Below are 20,017 nucleotides of genomic sequence, written 5' to 3' on the forward strand. Positions count from 1 at the left end.
CTCTCTCTCTCTCTCTCTCTCTCTCTCTCTCTCTCTCTCTCTCTCTCTCTCTCTCCGATAGTAAAACTTTCTCTCTCTTCAAAACAGAAATTTGAAAATGGATCTCGTCTGGTATATATAGTCCACGGGTTGAGGGTATTTTCGACAGAAAAAACTGTTAAAAGTGGGCCCATTAGAAAAGTTTTGTCCAATAAGGCACATTTCACACACCTTATATTAAAGTGGACAAATTTCTTTTAAAAACATTTAAATGGGCAAAAAGAAGCTTAAATTAGTACTAAAGTGTCATTTACTCTTGAAAAAATGAGATCTCGGATATATCAGGGATATCCGGGAAAAAATATCGGAATTTTAGGAAGAATTTTTTGTGTGAAATATTTAAATTATTCGATTTACATATAAATATTACAAACATCAACTTCATCTATATCTAGAATGAGAATCTAGGTTGTTGATAAGACGCACGCTGGTCCACAAAAGTACAATAATCAGACCAAGACATATGACTCATATACTCATATAGTACGTATTGTAATGTTGAATGTGATAATCATATATCTCTTTGGAGCAGCTGACTGTTTCCCCTATAAGTGAATAGTAAGGATAAATCCAACTAGATGACTGGTCACTGACTTGTGCGCATCGATTATAGCCATAAACATTATAACCATATTGATTGTTGTCTTCTTGAGATTCATTTGAGATTCTAGTCCCACTACCTAAACTAATAGACTCAAAACTTACCGCAACTGAAGCAACATCTTGATCATCATTTGCACCTCTAGTCCTCCTCTCATACATGATATCCTCTTGCGCTCCATACCTAGTACTTCTAAAGTCATGATCATGGTTTTGGGAGGCATGATCGTAATTTTCTTCAGATGAAAAATTGTTCAATCCTCTCACTGTAGAAGATTGTCCATATTCATTCAGATATACTTCGAGGGAATTACTCATCTCTCGAATATTTGTTGAACGTGATTTTTCTGTATGTGATTTTTTTTTAAAGATGTTTCTTTAATATATCGAAGATATATCGTAAATATCCTAAATATCGGAGATATTTGAAGATATTGGAGAAATATCGGAGATACGGTGGAAGATAAGATATTTACTCCTCTAGATATATCGGTCATTCGAAAAAAAAAAAAGATATCAGGGGATATATCGGATATATCACAGAGATTTTAATCCTTGGGTCCACCTAAATATTTTTACTCACATAAGTCCAGCCAAGTCTAGCCTAAATATCCTTCCATGTTAGGTATCATCTTTCAACTTAATTACGTGTCTGCCATCGTAACCTAATTCACACCTACACTCTCATCCAAAAAGCAACTCTCTCTCTCTTTGTCCATCGATCTCGCCGCCTCCCTCCATCACAGTGATCATGGACGAAACCACCATCCCTCATCCTCTCAGCAAAGACGTTGGCGAAATCTCAACCGCCTCACTCGCCACAGCAAACTCGGCCTCATCCATTTATGTTACTGTGACGTAAGTTTCTGATCTCTTTTAGACTTAGTTTACATAAATTAGTGTTTGAATGGCGATTTGAACTGTACTGGATTTAGATTTGCTAAGAAATGTAGGGCTCTAGTGTAACTCTAGTGGCGATTGTAGTAGCATTTCAGATCCTTGATAGTAGTAGGTTTTATAATCTTTGGGAGTAGCTTTTCAAATCTCTGGTAGTAGCATTTCAAATCCTTGGTAGTAGTAAGTTTTATAATCTTTGGGAGTAGCTTTCTACTTCATTGGCAGTAGCTTTTGTGGTATTATGTAGTAGCTTTTGTATCTATCTGTAGTAGTCTTCCTATTCCTTAACCTGTCTCTCATGTTTTATTAATAGTTGCTCAGGTTATAATGGCTGAAACTATTGAGGAGGAAGAGAGAAACAGAAAGACACAATATAGAGCAAGTGTACACCCATTTTATGTCACAATGGAGGAGTACCGCAATGAACTACATGAGCACACGAAGACAATGTTGATGAATCATTCACCTTTCTGGTACTTCATGAAAATCTTTTATCATGGAGGGCTGAAGAAGAAAGACTGTAAAAAGGTTGACAAAGATATTAAAAAGATGGTAAATGCCTACAATGTGGAACAAAAAGGCTTCATGTTTGGGGAGCGGCTAGGGATAATATCAGTCGACGATGTATCTAACATATTTGGCGTGCCAAAGGAAGGGGTGATGTTAAACGCTATTGCCCATATCAGTAAGCCTGAGGGTAACTTCATCATCAATACTTACTTTAAAGGGGATAAAGTAACAAAGGTGATGATTGATGATGCATTGAGAGCGGCTATTCGTGACACGAAGCAACAAAGACCGAGGGATGTAGTATGCTCGGAAAGAGCATCATCAAATAATTTTGGATTACCTCCATCAAGGCCTAAGCAAGAAGGAGGACAAAGATATGACATTATCTGGTTTTTTACCGCTTATGATGGTAAGCATTTGTAGCTATGAGCAGCACCGCCACTGACGAGGATGATGATACGACGGGGGACATCATGTATTGAGCTCACTTGTAGAAATGAGAGGTTTAGGGAAATGAATTATCCTGGTAAGGATGCCGAATTTCAACTTCATTTCAATCTGATATGTTTTGCTGTGCATTTGAGTTTTGGAATGGGAGACTGTTTTGGATTCAGTGCTAAAATATTTGTGTGATGTTAATATGTAACTAGCAGGCTATCAATGAGAAGTTCATTCGAATTGCTTTTATTTATGTTTGATTGTGTGATGTTTATGTTTGCTTTTGTAATGTGTTGGAATAGCTTTAAGAATCCGTTAACTAAACTTATGTTTTATTTTGTCAAATTCAGAACAGGACATTAACAGAGAAGAGGACGACAACAACAGGCAAGAAGGGAGATTATTACATCGACTGTTGATGTCTGCTGATTACACTACACACTCTCAAGTTCTCGATCGATCTTCAAACATCCGAAAACACAAGTAAGATGAAAATAAGGTTGACATTGAAGTTGACGTCGAGGGAGAGGTCTTCTCTGACAATGGCGCTGGGTAGTTGGTCTTGGCCATTTAGCCGTGGAAAGACCTGGCAAGCGGCGCCATTGTAGCTGCGGAAATTTCCCTGTGTAATCCCCCTTTGGGAGAGTGGTCATGTACTTGAGTTCTTCTTTCACTTGCTATCTATTATTGTAGCCGCTGACTGCCAAGATTCTTCTACCATCACTACTAGAAACAATTTCATCACTACCAGGAACAATTTCAGAGAGGAAATGTATAAGAAGTACCTCAATGAATTATGTTTTGCATGATAGGTAAATTGTATACGAAGTTGGAGATCCGCATATATAGTTGAGATCATTGATTGGTTAAGTGGGAGATTCATTGAGATCCATTGACTAGTGGTTCGAGGAATAATGTTTTGCGGAGTAGGTAAAATGTATCCACTCTCAATACTAGTAATGACTGCTAGATATGTTGGACGGGGAATCGTGGATCATAGTGCTGCGAATCGTAGATCATAGTGTATCTACTACATCTTATTATTGTGCAGCTTTTTCTGTTTTCAGTACATTTTTTCTTGTCAAATTATGGCTGAGTTGGATACAAAGTGTTAGGAAAACATACATATTGGCTACTCTTAACGAGTAAACAAGGTAACTAAATGATCCATGAATTCTCATCAGAAAGTAGTTCGTCTGCATGATAGAAGTAGGTAATAATCTAATCCCCATCTTGTTCTAATTCACCATTCTCTCGCTATTGAATTCTTTACAATTTTTCTTTATTCTGGATATAATCGCTCTGATGGTGGGTGTTTTCATTTTTGTTGCTACATTTGTCCTGCCTCTGTGATACTGCAAATGTAAGTAAAGGATATACAAACTACTGACTAATTGAAACCAAGGCATTCTGATTCTGAATGAGTTCCTAGTTGTATAAACACAAGCTAGCAGATGAAGAATTACAACTGGAGAACTGTTGGTTATTCTTATTTACAACTGTATCTGCATCTCCAGGTTAACTTTTTCCCCAACAATAACACTGATGAAGCCCTTGAAACTATACGAATAACATGTGTTTCAAGACTTATTTGGATCTTTTTGAGACACAAATTTGACACCAAGAAAAGAAAAACATGGATGTGTGAGTTCTCTGGTGAAATCTTTTCATAAAAACTAAAACAAAAGACAATTCGAGAGAGACATGCTGATCGAAACAAACTATGATATGACTCATGTGTGATGCCAAATGACTCACACACATCCGCAAATACACGTTAAAAACGCTGCTATAAACAGCACACTATTGAGTCTATGAACATTCATATCAAGCATAAACCTCTTTGTTTCTTCCTGAAACGCAGAATCATATTTTGTTTTTTATGTACAACCAAATTAAGATTAATTACCCCAACTTTTCTATCCTAAGCTTAGAGCAACAACAACAGCTAGCATTTGAGGGTGTATGATGCCAAGTCTCTGGCTTCACGCTAGTTTACCTGAACAAAATATTCGTTGCTGGACTTATAACTGATGTTTTCAATAGAATGGTGAATATTCTCTCCTCCAGGCTCCCCTTCTGGTGAAAGGTGGTGGTGTGTCTCCATTTCCAGTGAATTCCCATCTAACAACCTCCCCATCCCAGGAAGAGCTGACAAGCATAGGGTAATATGGGTGCCAACTACAATCTCTTACAGCTGATTTATGATGCTCCAGTTTTCCAACTTCTTTTCCACTCACCTACAATTTACAAACAAGTAACCAAATTACCGTTGATTAAAGGACAGAGCAAGAAGTTGAGATTGCAACAAGCCTGAAGCCACAGAGACTTGGCACATAGCTTCAAATCAATCCCATAATTAGTCTGGAATCAGATGCAGAAACTAAAATTCATGCATCACATACCAAATCATATATATAAACGCATGAATTGTGAGATCCAGTGTAGATGTACTTCTGACCACTGCTGCAAAGTTAAAGGATATGCAATATTTTTAATAGCATTAAAGAAAAAATTGACTGCAGAAAGATGTTAGCTTGCAACCAGAAACCAAGCAGACTTGAAGAAAAAAAAAATAATAGATGTTGTGTGGCATCAGGAAACAATTGACATCTAGAGACATATGAACAAAAAGACAGAGAGGTAGTACATACCTATACGCTGGGGAGAAGTAGGAGCGAATAAGTGTACGCAAGACCGAATGACCTTTATAAGTAGACACCGATACATCAGATGGATGTTTCATATCTTTTGCCTGAGGCGGGTAGTCCATCCATCTGTAATCCCATTCATGATATCTAGGCCCTGGGTTGCTGGCATAAATTGAAGGACGGTAATTTTCATGTCACAGTAATACATTTAGAACAAAAAATTCAAAATTTCAAGGCAAACATTCATTGTTTGATGCAGAGCCAGAAGACCAGACGTTCACAATATATTTAACTCAGCCCTTCGACGACCATGCTGATCTTGAAATTAGAAGTAAAAAAACAATAATGCTTGGAACAACCGAACAAGTAACATACATACAGTGCAAAACAATATAGACAACATTTCATGACCGCGGATAACTAGCAGACACATATAAGAAATGCCTGTGCATATAACTGATATAAGATTCCAAGAGAGCCATGACAAGCCAGCCAGAACATACCGCGCAGCAGTAGCACTAGAGCACATTTTCCTGATATCCCAAAGTTTTATGCTCTGATCTTTGCTATTTGAAATGAAGTAACGTCCGTCTCCTTTGCTGTCAATGCATGTAATACCTTCTAGGTGCCCTGTCAAAACTCCTGCTGGCTTCCCGCTGGCTTGAAAGCAACGTCTATCCCACACCTAGACAAAAGTATACTAAATGAGTTGTGGCTTGTATATCACGTCAATCAAGTAACGAAAACTTCCCCAACAATTTCGTTATTCCTACAACTTTGAGAAAGATGCAGTCTGACAAGTTATGAAAGATGACTTTTATGAAACACAATGCTGTCAAAACATTTACTGATGCAAAGACAAATCAATTAGAGAAATGCAAAATTGTAAGTGATATGATGGTAATTTACCTTACAGAGAGTATCATCACTCCCAGAATAAATAAGATGGCCACTTTCATCGGCAAAACAAACAGTGTTCACATCAGACTGCACAATAAATATCAAATTAGTGACCAGTATGCTAATTAAGGGTCATTCAAGGAGCTGAGGTACCAATCCCCTGTTTCCACTGTGGATGTAACTAAAATAAGTAAATAACCAAAAAATGATAAGAAAAGGAAACATAGACATGTTCAGTTAAGCAATGCTTATACCGTGTGAGCCAAAATTCGAAGGGAGAGCTTATTAGTTTCAAGATCATAAACATATATGGAATCATCACTACTTCCAGCAACAATTTCACGTCCATCTGTTGAAAATTTTATGGAGAAAATACCGAAGGAGTATCCTCGATCATCACTAGATGTAAAATCCAAACCCTCATGAATTTCCTGCATAAGAAATCATTCTGAGATATCAGCATTGAAGAAAATGGTGAATGGTCGATAGTAGATATTAGGTGCATGGCACTTGTGGTTCATACCGTTATATTAGCACGAGATTCTGTTTCTGCAGATCCCAGATTAACTATATGAACAATGGGTGACATGCTTGCATAGACCTGAAATAGCATAGTACAAATTGATTACAGGTAGAATCATAATATTGCTAAGAGACATTGATCTATAGTCTCTGATCCTAGTGAAGATTCTTCATTGATACTGTCCATTTAGTACTTGTTATATTTATCCAGTAGTTTGGTATACTTGCATCCTTAATTTTCTTGTATATCCACCATTGATGCATAGTCATATCTCAAAGTGTACGTATTAAGTAGAAAGGCTGCATCCAAATCGAAGTTAAACACTAAAGAGGCCACAAAAATTGACTGAATCCAGTTTCTAGGAAGTCATAACAGAAGGTTCAAAAACAGAAGGGCGAAGGCAGCTTTTAACATTTAACAAAGATAATAGTATACAGGGCCTCACAAGATGGCGTTGATCCGGGGAAAGAGATGTATCAGTCACTGTCCATCGCAGATTTTTGGCATGAATGTCCTTCTGCACTTTCCACCCTTTATCCACATTGTATATTTTAATGTGGCTACCCTGCAATTCATAAGAACAACTCAAAGTCAAGCCTACAGCAGAATCACTAACAATCAATGCATTTGATATAGATCATAAGTTCAAGATCACACCTCTCCGAATCATAACTTTGAAAAAAAAAAAATAACCATATTTATTACTTTGTTCTTTTGCATAGTATCATCAGCAACCAAATGAACACTGAGAATCAAAATTACCTGAAACCCAGCAATAAAAAGAGATCCATCTGCTGAAAACTGCGAGACATATGCTCGGCAAGGCAATAGGTCAATAAGCCAAGGACCATTCAGCGGCAAGTATCTCCCTGAAACATGACAACAATCAGCAGAGGAGAATCTCCCCCTTCCTGAATAATTACCCTCTCTCCCTTCCAGCATCTTCACCGTCGAAACAGTCCTGCCCCGCCTCCCCGGTCCGACTTGTCTCAATCTCTCATTGGGTGCTGATCTCAGCTTTGTGAGCTGAGCTACTTCATGCTCTAAACTCTCAAAAGCTTTGTCGGGTCCTTCACTAGTTCCGTTATTGGTACTCCCATCATCAAAATAGTCAGACTCTACAGTCAATCTACTCAGTGAATACCCCATCTCATCGAAATCATCAATTGAAGTAACAAGCATCTGAACTCAATTACTCAAAGCCAATATGCCAAACATGTCAATCCTACACATAAAGGACACACATCTTTAACTTACAAGAACAACTGTTTCCAACAACCTTGGAAGTTAGATACACTCTTATCCTCATTCCTCAACCAAACCAAATCATTTTCATAGAACAATCAGCAGTTAGATCGAAACAATAGCTGAAATTCAACGGAGGGAAACAACAAAAGTAGAAGAAGAAGACACTGACCTTGGATTGGAGGTGTTCTTCGAGTTTTGAGAGTACGTAAAGATAACAAAGGGATTGTGTTGTGTAATTGGTTAGTGATGAAGCAGAGGATTGAATTGGATTGATGAAAGTGTTACTGTGAGAAGAGTTAAGGAAGTGGTTGGTGTGGTGGAGTTTAATCTACGTAATTGGGTTACCCGTTTTGTATTTTCGTATAAAGAATGCAGCTTTTGCTTCGGTGACGGTTACTGCAGGCTGAGGCTCGCTCACTCTCCTCAGCTCACCAAATCGCTACACGTGGCCTCGCTTAGCCGCAGGTCTTGTTTGGTTTTTTTTTTTTTTTTTTGTCGGGTCGGGGATGAATTTTTGTGAGAAAACTTTGTTACCCTAAGATCACTTCTAGGATCAAACTCATCATGTACTGGAGTTTTACAAGATGGCATAATCGTGGTGACACCTTTGATAACGAGATACATACTGAATGAGTGATGTGACAAATTTGATAAGTTTACTTGTTTACGATTTTTTAAAAAAAATTAAATTCGACTTATTAACGTATCAAAATAAACTGAAAAGACTAAAAAATGTAATCTTAAGATTATACTGTACAAACAATTTTAAAATTTACCTCACAAATAAAAATTGTTCATACGTTTTAGAATTATTTCATGCATTAATATAGGGCATTACAACGGTTCTCAAGAAAAATCAGCTATTCGAGTTGCATCGCCCCAACCACAACTCATCTTTCTTCAACATCACATATGAACAAAAAGTTTCGATCAGAAAAGTGAAAAACCAAAAGAACCTACTAACATTACATTTTTTTTACCGCAGTTACTTTTACCCTGAAGTAAAAACCTTATTGCTCTTTTGTATGAGCAGTCAGCAAGTGACCAAACAGAGCAAAACCCTCCGTAAAACCCCCAAGAGATAGAAGAGATGCACAAACCGGTGGTCGCCGCCGAGCAATGAAACGAATATGGAGGCTCTCCGACGGGGCCCAATTGGAGGTCTTGAGCCGCTTCTCCGCAAAACCCAAAACCCCAACAACCCCATACTCCTACACTCTCACCAACTCCCCCAATTTCCGATTCACTCGCGACGTCGTCAACAATGCCCAGAACCCTCCTCCTCCTCCTCCTCCGCCGCCGCCCTACCCCTTCTCCTCCGTCATTGATATCTTCGTCGACCGCCCCACCCTTCAAGAGATCAGAGCCCGCGAGGATCTAGGCCGCAAGCTCAATCAACTCGCGGAGGAGCTGGTTCAGACCGCCGGCCGTTCGGAGAAGATTGCTAGGGTTTTGGAGGACGAGGGCTCTCAGGTTTTATGGAGCCATGGTTTTAGGGATGTGAATGTTATTGTGGAGCTTATGCATCAGTTGGGTAGGTGGCCTCATTTGGCCCTGGAGGTACTACTTCCCCAATCTTAGTTCTGATGATTTATATGTAAAGTTTGAATCTTGTGGGTTTGAGGTGTACTAGGATAGCTCGGAACATTTTCATTTGCTGCTCACAGATAGTTCCTAAGCACGGTATTGGATTTTGTAGTATACTAATTTCATCAGAAGTTTCTGGCTTGGGTTGATTAGAAAATCAAAATGAGTAATTTTTACCGTTTTGAATCTATGTCAATATCAAAGAGTGTCCCTAGTTATGTTGGATTTTTAATCTCTTGTTTTCTGTTCTTTGTTACATGTGTTGTAGGTTTTTAATTGGAGGAGAAACCAGGCGGATGGTAGCAATCCTATGACAGCAGCGGAATATACTAAGGCTATTACAGCGGCAGGTAAAATCAAGAATGTTCAACTTGCCCTCGAGTTATTTGATGAAGCTATTAACAAGCGACTCAAGACAACCTATATTTATAATGCATTGATGATGGCTTATGTGCTCAAAGGCCATACTGCTAAATGTCAGTATTTGTTTCGGGACCTCAAGAGGGAACGGGATTGCAGACCTACCATTGTGACATACAACATTCTCATTTCTGTGTTTGGTCGATTGATGCTGGTTGATCATATGGAGGCAACTGTTCGGGAGTTAAAGGAATTAGATCTCTCCCCTAGTGTATACACATACAATAATTTAATTGCTGGGTACATTACTGCTTGGATGTGGGATAGAATGGAACGTACTTTTCAAAAGATGAAGGCAGGCCCTGTTAGTCCTGCTATTAGCACCTACTTGCTAATGCTTCGAGGATATGCTCATTCAGGTAATTTGAAAAAGATGGAGGAGATGTATGAGTTGGTAAGACATCATGCAAATGACGAGGAAATCCCTTTGATAAGGGCTATGATATGTGCATATTGCAGGAGCTCTGTTAAAGACAGAGTGCAAAAAATACACACACTAATGAACCTTATTCCAGAAGATCAATACAGACCTTGGTTGCATGTATTGCTGATTAAGCTTTATGCTCAGGAGGATTGTTTTGAAGCAATGGAGAGGTCAATAAATGAAGCATTTGAGCGAAAAACCTCCATACATACTACCCGTTTGATGCGATCTATAGTTGCCAGTTATTTCAGATGCAAAGAGGTGGACAGACTAGCACATTTTGTGAAGCGTGCAGAAGGTGCTAGGTGGAGAATTTGCCGGTCCCTATATCACTGTAAGATGGTCATGTATGCATCAGAACAGCGCTTAGAAGAAATGGAGAATGTCCTTGGTGAAATGGCGTGTTTTAACTTTGGCTGCACTAAGAAAACATTTTGGATATTGTATCAGGCCTATTCTAGCTGTGGTGAAAGAAATAAGGTTGCGAAAGTATTAGGGTTAATGTGGAAGCATGGTTATGAAGTTCCATTGGAGGTAATGCCATCATGATTCTTTTTGTCACTTTGGTAGAACATATTGGATACTAGAAATTGCATAAGGCTTTAAGCCAATATCTCCGAGAGATATATCACGTCTCTAATACGCAACAGGGGTTCAACGTGTTTCTCAGGTACATGTCTCACCTCACAATGTCTTTCATATTACTATGTGGTCAGCAGCCTGAATTCTCGTTAGCATTATTGCGGATCAATTCATGATGTCAGGCACTACCATTGCCTATTAATTTGAGCAATTAAAATCATATTGCTATTTTTGTTATTAGTGGCCTCTTTCTTTCTGTATTTCAGTTCTCCATAATGACAGGAGGCCGAGAACCTTGTTAATCCCATCTAATTGACTGCATGCTACCCTGGATTCATTATAAACAATTAATCAATTGGACAGTGTCTTCTCTGTCGGACAGAATTCCTTCATATATGCAAAAAATGGTCTTTTCTATGGCCCTTGAAAGGAGGTTATTAAGTGTGGCCATTAATCATTAGATCAAAATAAGGACCGTTGAGATGCATCTCATATGTATATGTGTTTAACTACAAATTTTTTGAGAACCAACTCTAAGTAAACTGTTCCCCTAAAACAAGTTCCATAAAAATGTGTAATTGCTGTGTTCTGTTAGATCAAATATGATGGCTGAAACATATTTTGATCTATTTAACCTAGTAAACCTACTGTCTATTTATATGTTATCTTGACCTTGTCAATTAAGTAGAATCAAATTTGAATGTGTATTCTATCTCATGTGGTATGCTTTCCAACTGGGAATTTCTTAAGGTGGGCTGATGGTTGATATTGTTGGTTCTGTTGGTTGGAACAAAGTGCGCGAGTGTAGAAAATTACCTTGAACAGTTCCAATGGAACCATATCATGTGAGATATAAAGAGCCACTAGGTTAGTTTAAGCAAGTTTTTGGGTATCGCTGATATGGGAAGGCATCTCAACTTCCTTGATTACCATATGAATATATGATAATTGCATGATTTACCTCCATAAGGTAGTGTCGTAGATAAAAATAATGTTTTCAGTCTTCGATAATTTTTAAGCCAAACTTAATGAAGTGATACTTTATCTTCATTTTTGTTAGTTTAATGTGCAGTTGAATCACATGGTTTCGTTTGACACTTTTATTTCAATTTTCTGTCATCGGTCTGTATGCAATTACTCCCCTATACACACGCAATTGATTGACTACATTGGTTTTCAGAATCTGTACACTATTCGATGGACCATGGCTGTCAAAATGCTGAATGCTATAGAAATCCAAATAAGTTCCACCAAGTCATCGAAGAGTTCCAGCGTAAAATCCGAGCATGTGTGATTGAATCTACTAACTTTTAGCAAATTAGATTGACAAAGAATAGACCTTGCCATATCTGAGGGACTGTAGATGATGCCACAAAGAACATCTGAAACAAGACCAAGGTAATATTCTTAAAGTATTTTCCAGATTCTTGCATGTACTTTCTGATAGTATAAAACAAAAATTTTGCCGCCAATTCAATTTAATGATGGTTCTTTCAAGTAGGATTCATCCAGCTGCAGCTTAATTGAATCTGCATGGCTTTGTAAACTAACCTGTTTGGATGATAGATATGTATTAAACTATTAATACTGAAGAACAAATAAGTAGTTCCCATTCTTCATATATTCTTCTGCTGTTTACCTGGCCGAAACAGCAAGAAATATTGTTGGAGGGATGATTGTTTGACATTATTGGCTGTTAATTTTAGATTCTAAATATCCCCTTTCTTGTGGTGTCTCATTTGGTCGCACCATCTTTTCCTGTTCTTTTGTGTGTTTAGATAGTTCATGGTTATTCTGCTATGCAGTCTCTAGCTTCTTCTCTCTCTCTCTCTCTCTCTTTTCACTTTACGTGTGTAATCTTCGTCATTCAGTAAAATGCTATCTGTTACATTGCAGTGATATACTCCTCTGAGTACCTCATATTAGAAAGAAGAAAACAAATATGTATCAGCAATTCTTCTTAAGTTCTAGTCCATGAGCTCGCAAATTACGTATTGTGAAAACCAAGTTTCTCCTCTTCTTTTATTTAGACAGCGAAACCAACCTTTTATGTCAAAGTAAAATGGTTAAATATTTTCAGTATGTAATCATGGACTAAGTTGGTAACATCGCATTGAGGGTGTGATGGTAAGTTGGTAACACCGAAAGTTTTACTACAAGATAGAGTTAGGATATTTTGCGAAGTAATCCAATATATCACTCACTGTTGTATCAAAATCCAAATGGTTGGCATCAACTGAAATTGGGACAAAACTCGATCCACATGAATTTTCATGACCAATGATGAGTGATACATGTTTGCAAAGTAGACAGAGCAAAGATCAGAACAATGTCACCTTGTGGAGTATCTCTTCTAAACAGAAATTTTCGAACAAAACGAGGATCTACATGTGTTCTTCTGCTTCTTCTCCTTCTTCTCCGTCTTCCTTGGTGGCTAAGAACCAGAGACTCACCCAATTGATCATGACAGAAAATGCAGAAGAACCCAAAAGCAAGAAAACCAAAACGAGAAAACGATGAAGGGTAACAAATTATCAAAGCCATGAATGAGATGTGAACACGCATCGCATCAAAATGACCCACCAAAGGCAAAGAGGGTGTGAGTGTGACACCAAACAAATTATGGGTTTTTGTCTCAAATTCTCAACTCTTCCATTAAAGAAAAAAAACCAAACTTGTTGAGAGGGACTTGTTGTGTCGCCTTATGGGAATAACTTACAAAACATAAACAGCCGAGTTACAAGAGACAGCTCCATAATAAGACACCAAAAAACCGTGCCAATCCGAGCAAGAAAGCTCTTGGACAATAAGAACAACCACGCTTTGGAGCTAATCGTTTGGTTTTATCATTAAGATAAACAAAATTAAAGATGATGACGGACGAGTGACCTATGACTTTGCTATTGTTCTCTCGCCCGTTTCTGTTTTCATGGTTTACACCTGCTTCTAATTCGCTCGTTTTTATTAAGTTAATTTTTTTACGTTGTGTTTAGATGAAATAATTCTAATTTCCATATAAATTTTAAAGTCATGAGAATTAAAATTTCATGAATTTAAATTCCATTGTTTGGATTTCATGATATGATGTAAAATTTTAAAATGACAAGAATCAGTATTTAGACTAACCTCAGTTGAGGGAATTGACAAATGACGTCTATTTTGTGAGGAATTCAAGTCGGGAATTTAAGCTCCTAAATTCCACAATTATTTTCCTGTGAAAATTACAAATTCCACTAGATAATTCAAACGGTAGAAAGAGTCCAAAGAAATTGGAAATTCCTCATTTTTGATTAATATTAGATTTTGATCTTGATTTTGAATCACATTAATCTGTTTTCATTGGAATACAGATATTACTTTACTATATAAGTTGTATATCGAGTTTATATAATATTTCAGCGGCTGTAAATTTACTCATTAACTTTGAAACGCTCATGACAGTCACAACTGATATGATTGAGCTTTGGTAACCCTAAAGATAAAAGTTGGAATGAAATTGAATACCAAAGTAAACATATTGGTAAGGAGGCAGATGCAACCTAAGCAAAAGCATAGACCTTTAGTCCTGCTACTAAATTCTAATCCCAGAAAAGTCAAATAAAGACAAGGTTCCATGTCTTTGTCCAAAGCATAGCTGTTCTTGCCATTTAGTGGCCATTAAGCACTAAAAAGCAATCCCAAAAATTTTATAAAATTTACTTGTTTCATTTGTAATTTTCTCCATGGTGTTTCCAAAAAATGTGGTCCCTTTTTGGAATAATACTTCCAAAATTCCCAACCACTACCAACCAGATGAATCTCCTCCGCCATGAAAAAACAAACACCCATTTCTTGGATTTGCTACTAAATCCCAAATTCCACATTAACCATATTCCACATAACCAAATCCCCTCCCCCTTCCTCCCTTGGAAGAATAGTGACACTATTCAATCAGGCAGATTGATAAGGATTAAGCCAGAAACAAAACAGATGGAGAAAGATGGTGAAATCCATGATTAGAACTCCCTCTTTTTGTCCAATCATTTTTGCTCCACTTAATTTCCATGTCCTTTCTGATGGCTCTTGTTTTGTTTTTGGTGTTTTTTTGGGCAAGAAAGAGAGAGAGATATTGGGATGGTCCGCCATATCCCATGAGAGGTCTTGTAGTTCCAATAATTATAAAAACCCAAATGAGGTCTAAATCCCTAAAAAAGAGCAAAGGGAAAAAGAAAAAGAAAAAAAAGCAAAGAACATATTGTGTCACTTTTGTTCTTAATTTTCCCACGCTTAGAAATGTTCCTGCAAATACCATTTTTGATGTTGATTCTTTTACGCAGACAGGAATAGTAGTAGTAGTAGTAGTAGTCTTTTAGTATGATAAGGAAATCTACTTTAAGATCTAACAAAATCTATCACTGTTTGATTTACAAGAATTTCTCACAGGGAAAAAACACAATGCATAAAGTCATGGAATAGATAGGCACCCAAATCACGCATGTAATCTCTGATAGTGTCACGTATAAAGAAGCAAAGAGACAAATGAGGAGAAAAGCATTACTCATTTGGTTAAAGAAGAGAGCCATGGATATGGACTAGCAGTTTCCTCAAAAAATGAGACATTGTGAAGATTTAGTTTCAGTCACAGGAAGTAGCTGGAGATTTCATGAGCAAAAAGGAGCAATGAAACTGAAAGAGATGGAAGATTTAGCAAACAAAAACTTTATATTGATTAACTTAAGCCCTACTACTAGCAGTACACGGAGTAGTATAACCACTTATGTTCATAACAAGTAGAAGATGTGATCTTCCAGTTCCGAAATTAGTACAAGAAAATCCATTTACTAAACAGATTTGATGATCAACAAACCACCAAGCATTACCCTCCAGGATAAGCTTTTATCAATGGTGGATCTTCCCCGGAAATAGCATAAACGAGTTCTGATGCTCCTGAGCTGCTGCCGAAGATTGTCGTCTCAAGCGATGCATATACGCAACTGCAACTCCGAGGACATGGAGACACGGACAATGAACCATCCCCAGAACTCTTAAATTACCAAAGAGTAAATGGTAAGTAGTAATACTAGATAGGATAATCTTACAACTACACACTGATGATGATCACTGCAAAAGATGGGGAAACACCAGGGTAAAAAGTCAAGCTTTAGCCATGTATGGCTGGTAAGGTTAAGGTGGAGAGTAGAAGCTATTAACAGTCGGGTTTGACGAAGTTGCTCATCTCCTCCATTAGACAATAGAAATGCTTATTGTTAGGCAGGAAGTAGAACCCAATTGTCGCCTCCTCAAGGAAAAGGAGCTTCACATCCTGCCCTGAATTCCTCAGCCCTTCAACATAAGCCAATTGCCAATCTTGCATAAGGTCCAAACCAGCCACAACAACAAGACTTTTGGGGAACTTGAGCCCTTGAATCCCCTTACCTCTGGGGCCAAATATGTTGCACGCAGGGTGGTCTCTATCTTCTCCTTCAGGTAGAAATGCTCGCCAGTACCAATCACGGTCTTGAATCGATACAAAGTACTTCCCATCTAGTTTAACCTCAGATGCAGTCCTCATTTGGCCAGCAAACATTGGATGAAGAAGGATGTTCCCCAAAACCTCTACTTCAGCTTCAGCTGCCTTCACAGCAACATGGTGTGCAATGTTGCCACCAGAACTATCTCCAGCCAAGTACACATAGACCTTAGAGTCCTTCCCACTCTGCAGCCATGTTCTCGACTTAACCCACTTGAGAGCTGACCAGCCGTCATCATAAGCACAAGGATACCGGTGTTCAGGTGAGCGGCGGTAGTCCACAGACACCACAGCAGCCTTGCAGGTGTTAACAAGGCGGCGGCAAAAGGTGTCGTAGATAGCACTGTTGGCCGAGGAGTGAGTGAAGCTCCCACCATGGAAGAAAATTATGACAGGCACAATCTCAGTGGTGCTCAAGGGTTTCTCAAGATTCACAAAGCCCCATTGAGCATTGTTTGCAGGGGCCATTTGGTAAACCCGGTTGAGGAGGCCGGTGCTTCTGTCAACATGATCAAAGGAGAAGACACCGTCAACTGGGACGGTGTTTGCAGGGACTTTGCGGTCAAGGAACTCCGCCAGCTCACGGTTGAATGTTCCGTCGGAGCGGCGGAGGAGATTGTAGGCCAGTTTGAAATTGGAGATGAGCACCCATGTATTGAGTGGAACAACTCTCTGGGAAAATGAAAACAGACTAGATGGGTTAGAAGGTACTACTTCTTTTGAAAGGGTATGAGCAACTTAGATTGGTTATATTCTCATATGCATATAGAAAAACACAAACATACAGAAAAGAGCTTACGAGTGTAAACCCCAAAACAAGGCCAGCATGAATTAGACACAAACTTAGTACAAAAAGCAAAAAAGAAGATAGAAGGCCTAAATTAGCATCCAATGCCCCTCAAAATTCAGTGAAAATCTACAAAACTCCATACCAAACTCAAACCTATCACAAATTTACAATTTCCTGAACAAGAAAAAATTGGAGCGAACAAGGAAGAAAAAAGAAAGAGGCATGAAAACCCAACTAACCAAAGAATATTACCATGATATTCTAGGCACAAAAGTAAGCTAATCAAAAGAGATTGATAGAAATGCACGAAAAGGAATTCAAACCCCTCCACCCAAACCAAAGGGGAAGAAGAAATCAAGCTCAGCCTTTATCCCCAATATGATACAAACCCCATAATACAAAACCAATAGAAATTGAACAAAATTAGGATAATCCCATGAGGCAAATCATTCTATTCATTCCAGAAAAGCAAACAAGAGTGAAGAACTAAAACTGATCGAGGGCGGTAATATACCTTGGATTCATTGAGGTTGACTTCATTACTACCAGCCATGACTACCACTCTTTGTTTCTTTCTTTCTTTCCTTCCTCCAACACAACAGAAGAGAAGAGAAGAGAAGGCTTAGAAGCGAACTATGATCCAGAGCAGGACACCCTCTTTATAGGTCATAATACGTGGGGAAAAGGGGTTAATGGGGTTTGGTTGGGGAAAGGGTAAAAAACCAATGGACTAGTCACTAATCTCTCACTCTGCCTCTGCTTCTGGTTAATGGGTTTTGTACCTCTTTTTGGATTCCTCGTTTTGGGTTAACTGAACAGGGAAGAAGAAGAAGGGGAGGGACAACTTCTCTTTCTGAAATCAGAGAGAGAGAGAGAGAGAGAGAGAGAGAGAGAGNGAGAGACGACAGCTAGAGAGAGAGANNAGAGATACGTAGTAGAAATAAATAAAGAGAGTACGAAGTACAACAACACAAAGAAACTAAGAAACGAAACAACGAAGAAAAAGTAAAAAATAAAAATAAGTTAAAAGGAAAAGTAAAAAGGTTAGGTTAACGGAAGTAAAAGGGGGTAAAAGGTAAAGGGGAAAAGGGGAAGGGTAAAGGGGAAAAGGAAAGGGAAAGGGTAAAAGGGAAGGAAAGGGTAAGGGTAAAAGGGAACGGTTAAACCGTAAAAACCCGGTAAACCGTAAAAGGTAAAACCGGGTTAAACGGGAAACCCGGGGGTTTAACGGGGGTAAGGGGGTAAACCGGGGGGTAAAGGGAAACGGGGGGAAAACCGGGGGTAAAGGGGGGAAACGGGGTAAACCCGGGGTAAAACCGGGTTAAAACGGGGGTTTAAAAAACCCGGGGTAAAAAACCCGGGGTTTAAAAAACGGGGGTAAAAACCGGTTAAAAAAGGGGGGTTAAAAACCGGGGTTAAAAACCGGGTTTAAAACCGGGGTTAAAAACCGGGGTAAAACCCGGGTTAAAAACCGGGGTTAAAAACGGGTTAAACGGGTAAAAACGGGGTTAAAACCGAAACGGGGGTTTAAAAAACGGGAACCGGGTAAACGGGTAAACGGGTAAACGGTAAACGGTAAACGGGTAAACGGTAAAGGGTAAACGGGTAAACGGGTAAACGGGTAAACGGGTAAACGGGTAAACGGGTTAAACGGGTAAACGGGTAAACGGTAAACGGTAAACGGTAAACGGAACGTAACGTAACGTAACGTAACGTAACGTAACGTAACGTAAGTAACGTAACGTAAGTAACGTAAGTAAGTAAGTAAGTAAGTAAGTAAGTAAGTAAGTAACGTAACGTAACGTAACGTAACGTAAGTAAGTAAGAAGAAGAAGAAGAAGAAGAAGTAAGAGAGAGAGAGAGAGAGAGAGAGAGAGAGAGAGAGAGAGAGAGAGAGTCAAACGCAAATGAACGACGGTGGTGAGGACGGAGACGAGGGAGACGACAAAGTGGGCGGCTGGATTAAACTGTGGAGGGTGGGAACCCACCGGCTTTTTGTTTTTGTTTTGGTTGGATAACTATTTTCCATTTTCCGATTGCAGCTATGTTTTTCGTTTTTATAATTAAACGGCTTCTTCTTTCTGCTTCTGTGTTTTTGAGGGTGTGTGTATGTTGGAATGGGTTAAAACAAGGCTGGAATGACTACTGACAGGCCTGTTTTGGCTTATACCCTCTGGTTTTGTACTGTTAATCCTTGTTTAATACATAAATTTATCAATATTTTTGTCCCCCTGAAAATATATATATATATATATATGTAGCTACATCTTTTGGTTGGAGTTTTTTCACGTCTGTTTTGAAAGTAAGCAGATGATGTTGTTTACTTGTAATTTTGTTTATTTGTGGGTTATCTGTTGTAAAACTTGTGTCAGAAGTTAAATTAGTGTGCGGAAAATTGTTTGAGATTTTCTTTGTTGAGTCTTATTTTTACTCGTGTAGATTATGAGGTCTGACATTTCTGATTTGTTGAGAATGTTTGCGATGAATTACTTTTAACAATGTTTTATTGTCGTGTAATCGTTGCCACTAGTCGTTTGGATATTTCTACGAGTGTAAGGGCGTGAGCGCTTTTGACACTCATATAAATTTTTTGTTTATTTTTTATGGATAACGGTGCGCAATGCGTCCCTATTAGTTAAATTGCTCAGCGGTCGTAATTTTTTCCATGTCACGACACATTTAAGTAGTTACCAATAATTATATATATTGTACGACATAAAGTGTTTAGTTTCTATTGCGATACAAATATTAATTTAATATTTGTTCATATTCTTTTTTGTCGCGTAACCATTGTGTTTGGTCGCTCTTTTTTTTTCGAGAGTGTGTGAGGCGTCAGTACTTCAACTACTTGATATTATTCTATATTGATAACAGCATTGTGCCTATTGGTTAAATTGCT

General features: G+C 38.4%; 3 protein-coding genes across 3 annotated transcripts; 1 reads left to right on the forward strand and 2 right to left on the reverse strand.

Annotated features, from left to right (window-relative positions):
* Positions 1–4,193: 4,193 nt before the first annotated feature.
* LOC101304242 (LEC14B protein-like) lies at positions 4,194–8,134 on the reverse strand. The gene is made up of 10 exons (XM_004290655.1): positions 7,976–8,134; positions 7,321–7,783; positions 7,004–7,123; positions 6,559–6,636; positions 6,290–6,466; positions 6,045–6,122; positions 5,639–5,820; positions 5,139–5,297; positions 4,890–4,950; positions 4,194–4,724 (listed from the first exon to the last, which is right to left on the reverse strand). The coding sequence occupies exons 2-10, from the start codon at positions 7,738–7,740 to the stop codon at positions 4,524–4,526; spliced, it is 1,476 nt and encodes a 491-aa protein (XP_004290703.1). The 5' UTR covers positions 7,741–7,783; positions 7,976–8,134; the 3' UTR covers positions 4,194–4,523.
* A 791-nt stretch (positions 8,135–8,925) lies between these two features.
* LOC101296260 (pentatricopeptide repeat-containing protein At2g30780-like) lies at positions 8,926–12,437 on the forward strand. The gene is made up of 3 exons (XM_004292565.1): positions 8,926–9,366; positions 9,662–10,907; positions 12,000–12,437. Exons 1-2 carry the CDS (start codon positions 8,926–8,928, stop codon positions 10,784–10,786), a joined length of 1,566 nt encoding a protein of 521 aa, XP_004292613.1. The 3' UTR covers positions 10,787–10,907; positions 12,000–12,437.
* Positions 12,438–15,504: 3,067 nt separating this feature from the next.
* Positions 15,505–18,013, reverse strand: LOC101304531 (gibberellin receptor GID1B-like). The gene is made up of 2 exons (XM_004290656.1): positions 17,633–18,013; positions 15,505–17,000 (listed from the first exon to the last, which is right to left on the reverse strand). Exons 1-2 carry the CDS (start codon positions 17,669–17,671, stop codon positions 16,005–16,007), a joined length of 1,035 nt encoding a protein of 344 aa, XP_004290704.1. The 5' UTR covers positions 17,672–18,013; the 3' UTR covers positions 15,505–16,004.
* Between the last annotated feature and the right edge of the window lie 2,004 nt (positions 18,014–20,017).

Source organism: Fragaria vesca, linkage group LG2 (assembly GCF_000184155.1).
Source record: "Fragaria vesca subsp. vesca linkage group LG2, FraVesHawaii_1.0, whole genome shotgun sequence".
Taxonomy (NCBI): domain Eukaryota; kingdom Viridiplantae; phylum Streptophyta; class Magnoliopsida; order Rosales; family Rosaceae; genus Fragaria; species Fragaria vesca.

Bases quoted from the DNA above. Each gene is read 5' to 3' on its own strand.
- LOC101304242 (XM_004290655.1), bottom strand. From the start codon at position 7,740: ATGCTTGTTACTTCAATTGATGATTTCGATGAGATGGGGTATTCACTG. The intron at 6,467-6,558 runs GTATGAACCACA...TTTCTTATGCAG, and splicing joins AATCTCGTGCTAATATAACG to GAAATTCATGAGGGTTTGGA. The intron at 5,821-6,044 runs GTAAATTACCAT...ACTTTTGTCTAG, and splicing joins GTGATGATACTCTCTGTAAG to GTGTGGGATAGACGTTGCTT.
- LOC101296260 (XM_004292565.1), top strand. From the start codon at position 8,926: ATGAAACGAATATGGAGGCTCTCCGACGGGGCCCAATTGGAGGTCTTG. The intron at 9,367-9,661 runs GTACTACTTCCC...CATGTGTTGTAG, and splicing joins GGCCTCATTTGGCCCTGGAG to GTTTTTAATTGGAGGAGAAA.
- LOC101304531 (XM_004290656.1), bottom strand. From the start codon at position 17,671: ATGGCTGGTAGTAATGAAGTCAACCTCAATGAATCCAAG. The intron at 17,001-17,632 runs GTATATTACCGC...TCATTTTCCCAG, and splicing joins TCAACCTCAATGAATCCAAG to AGAGTTGTTCCACTCAATAC.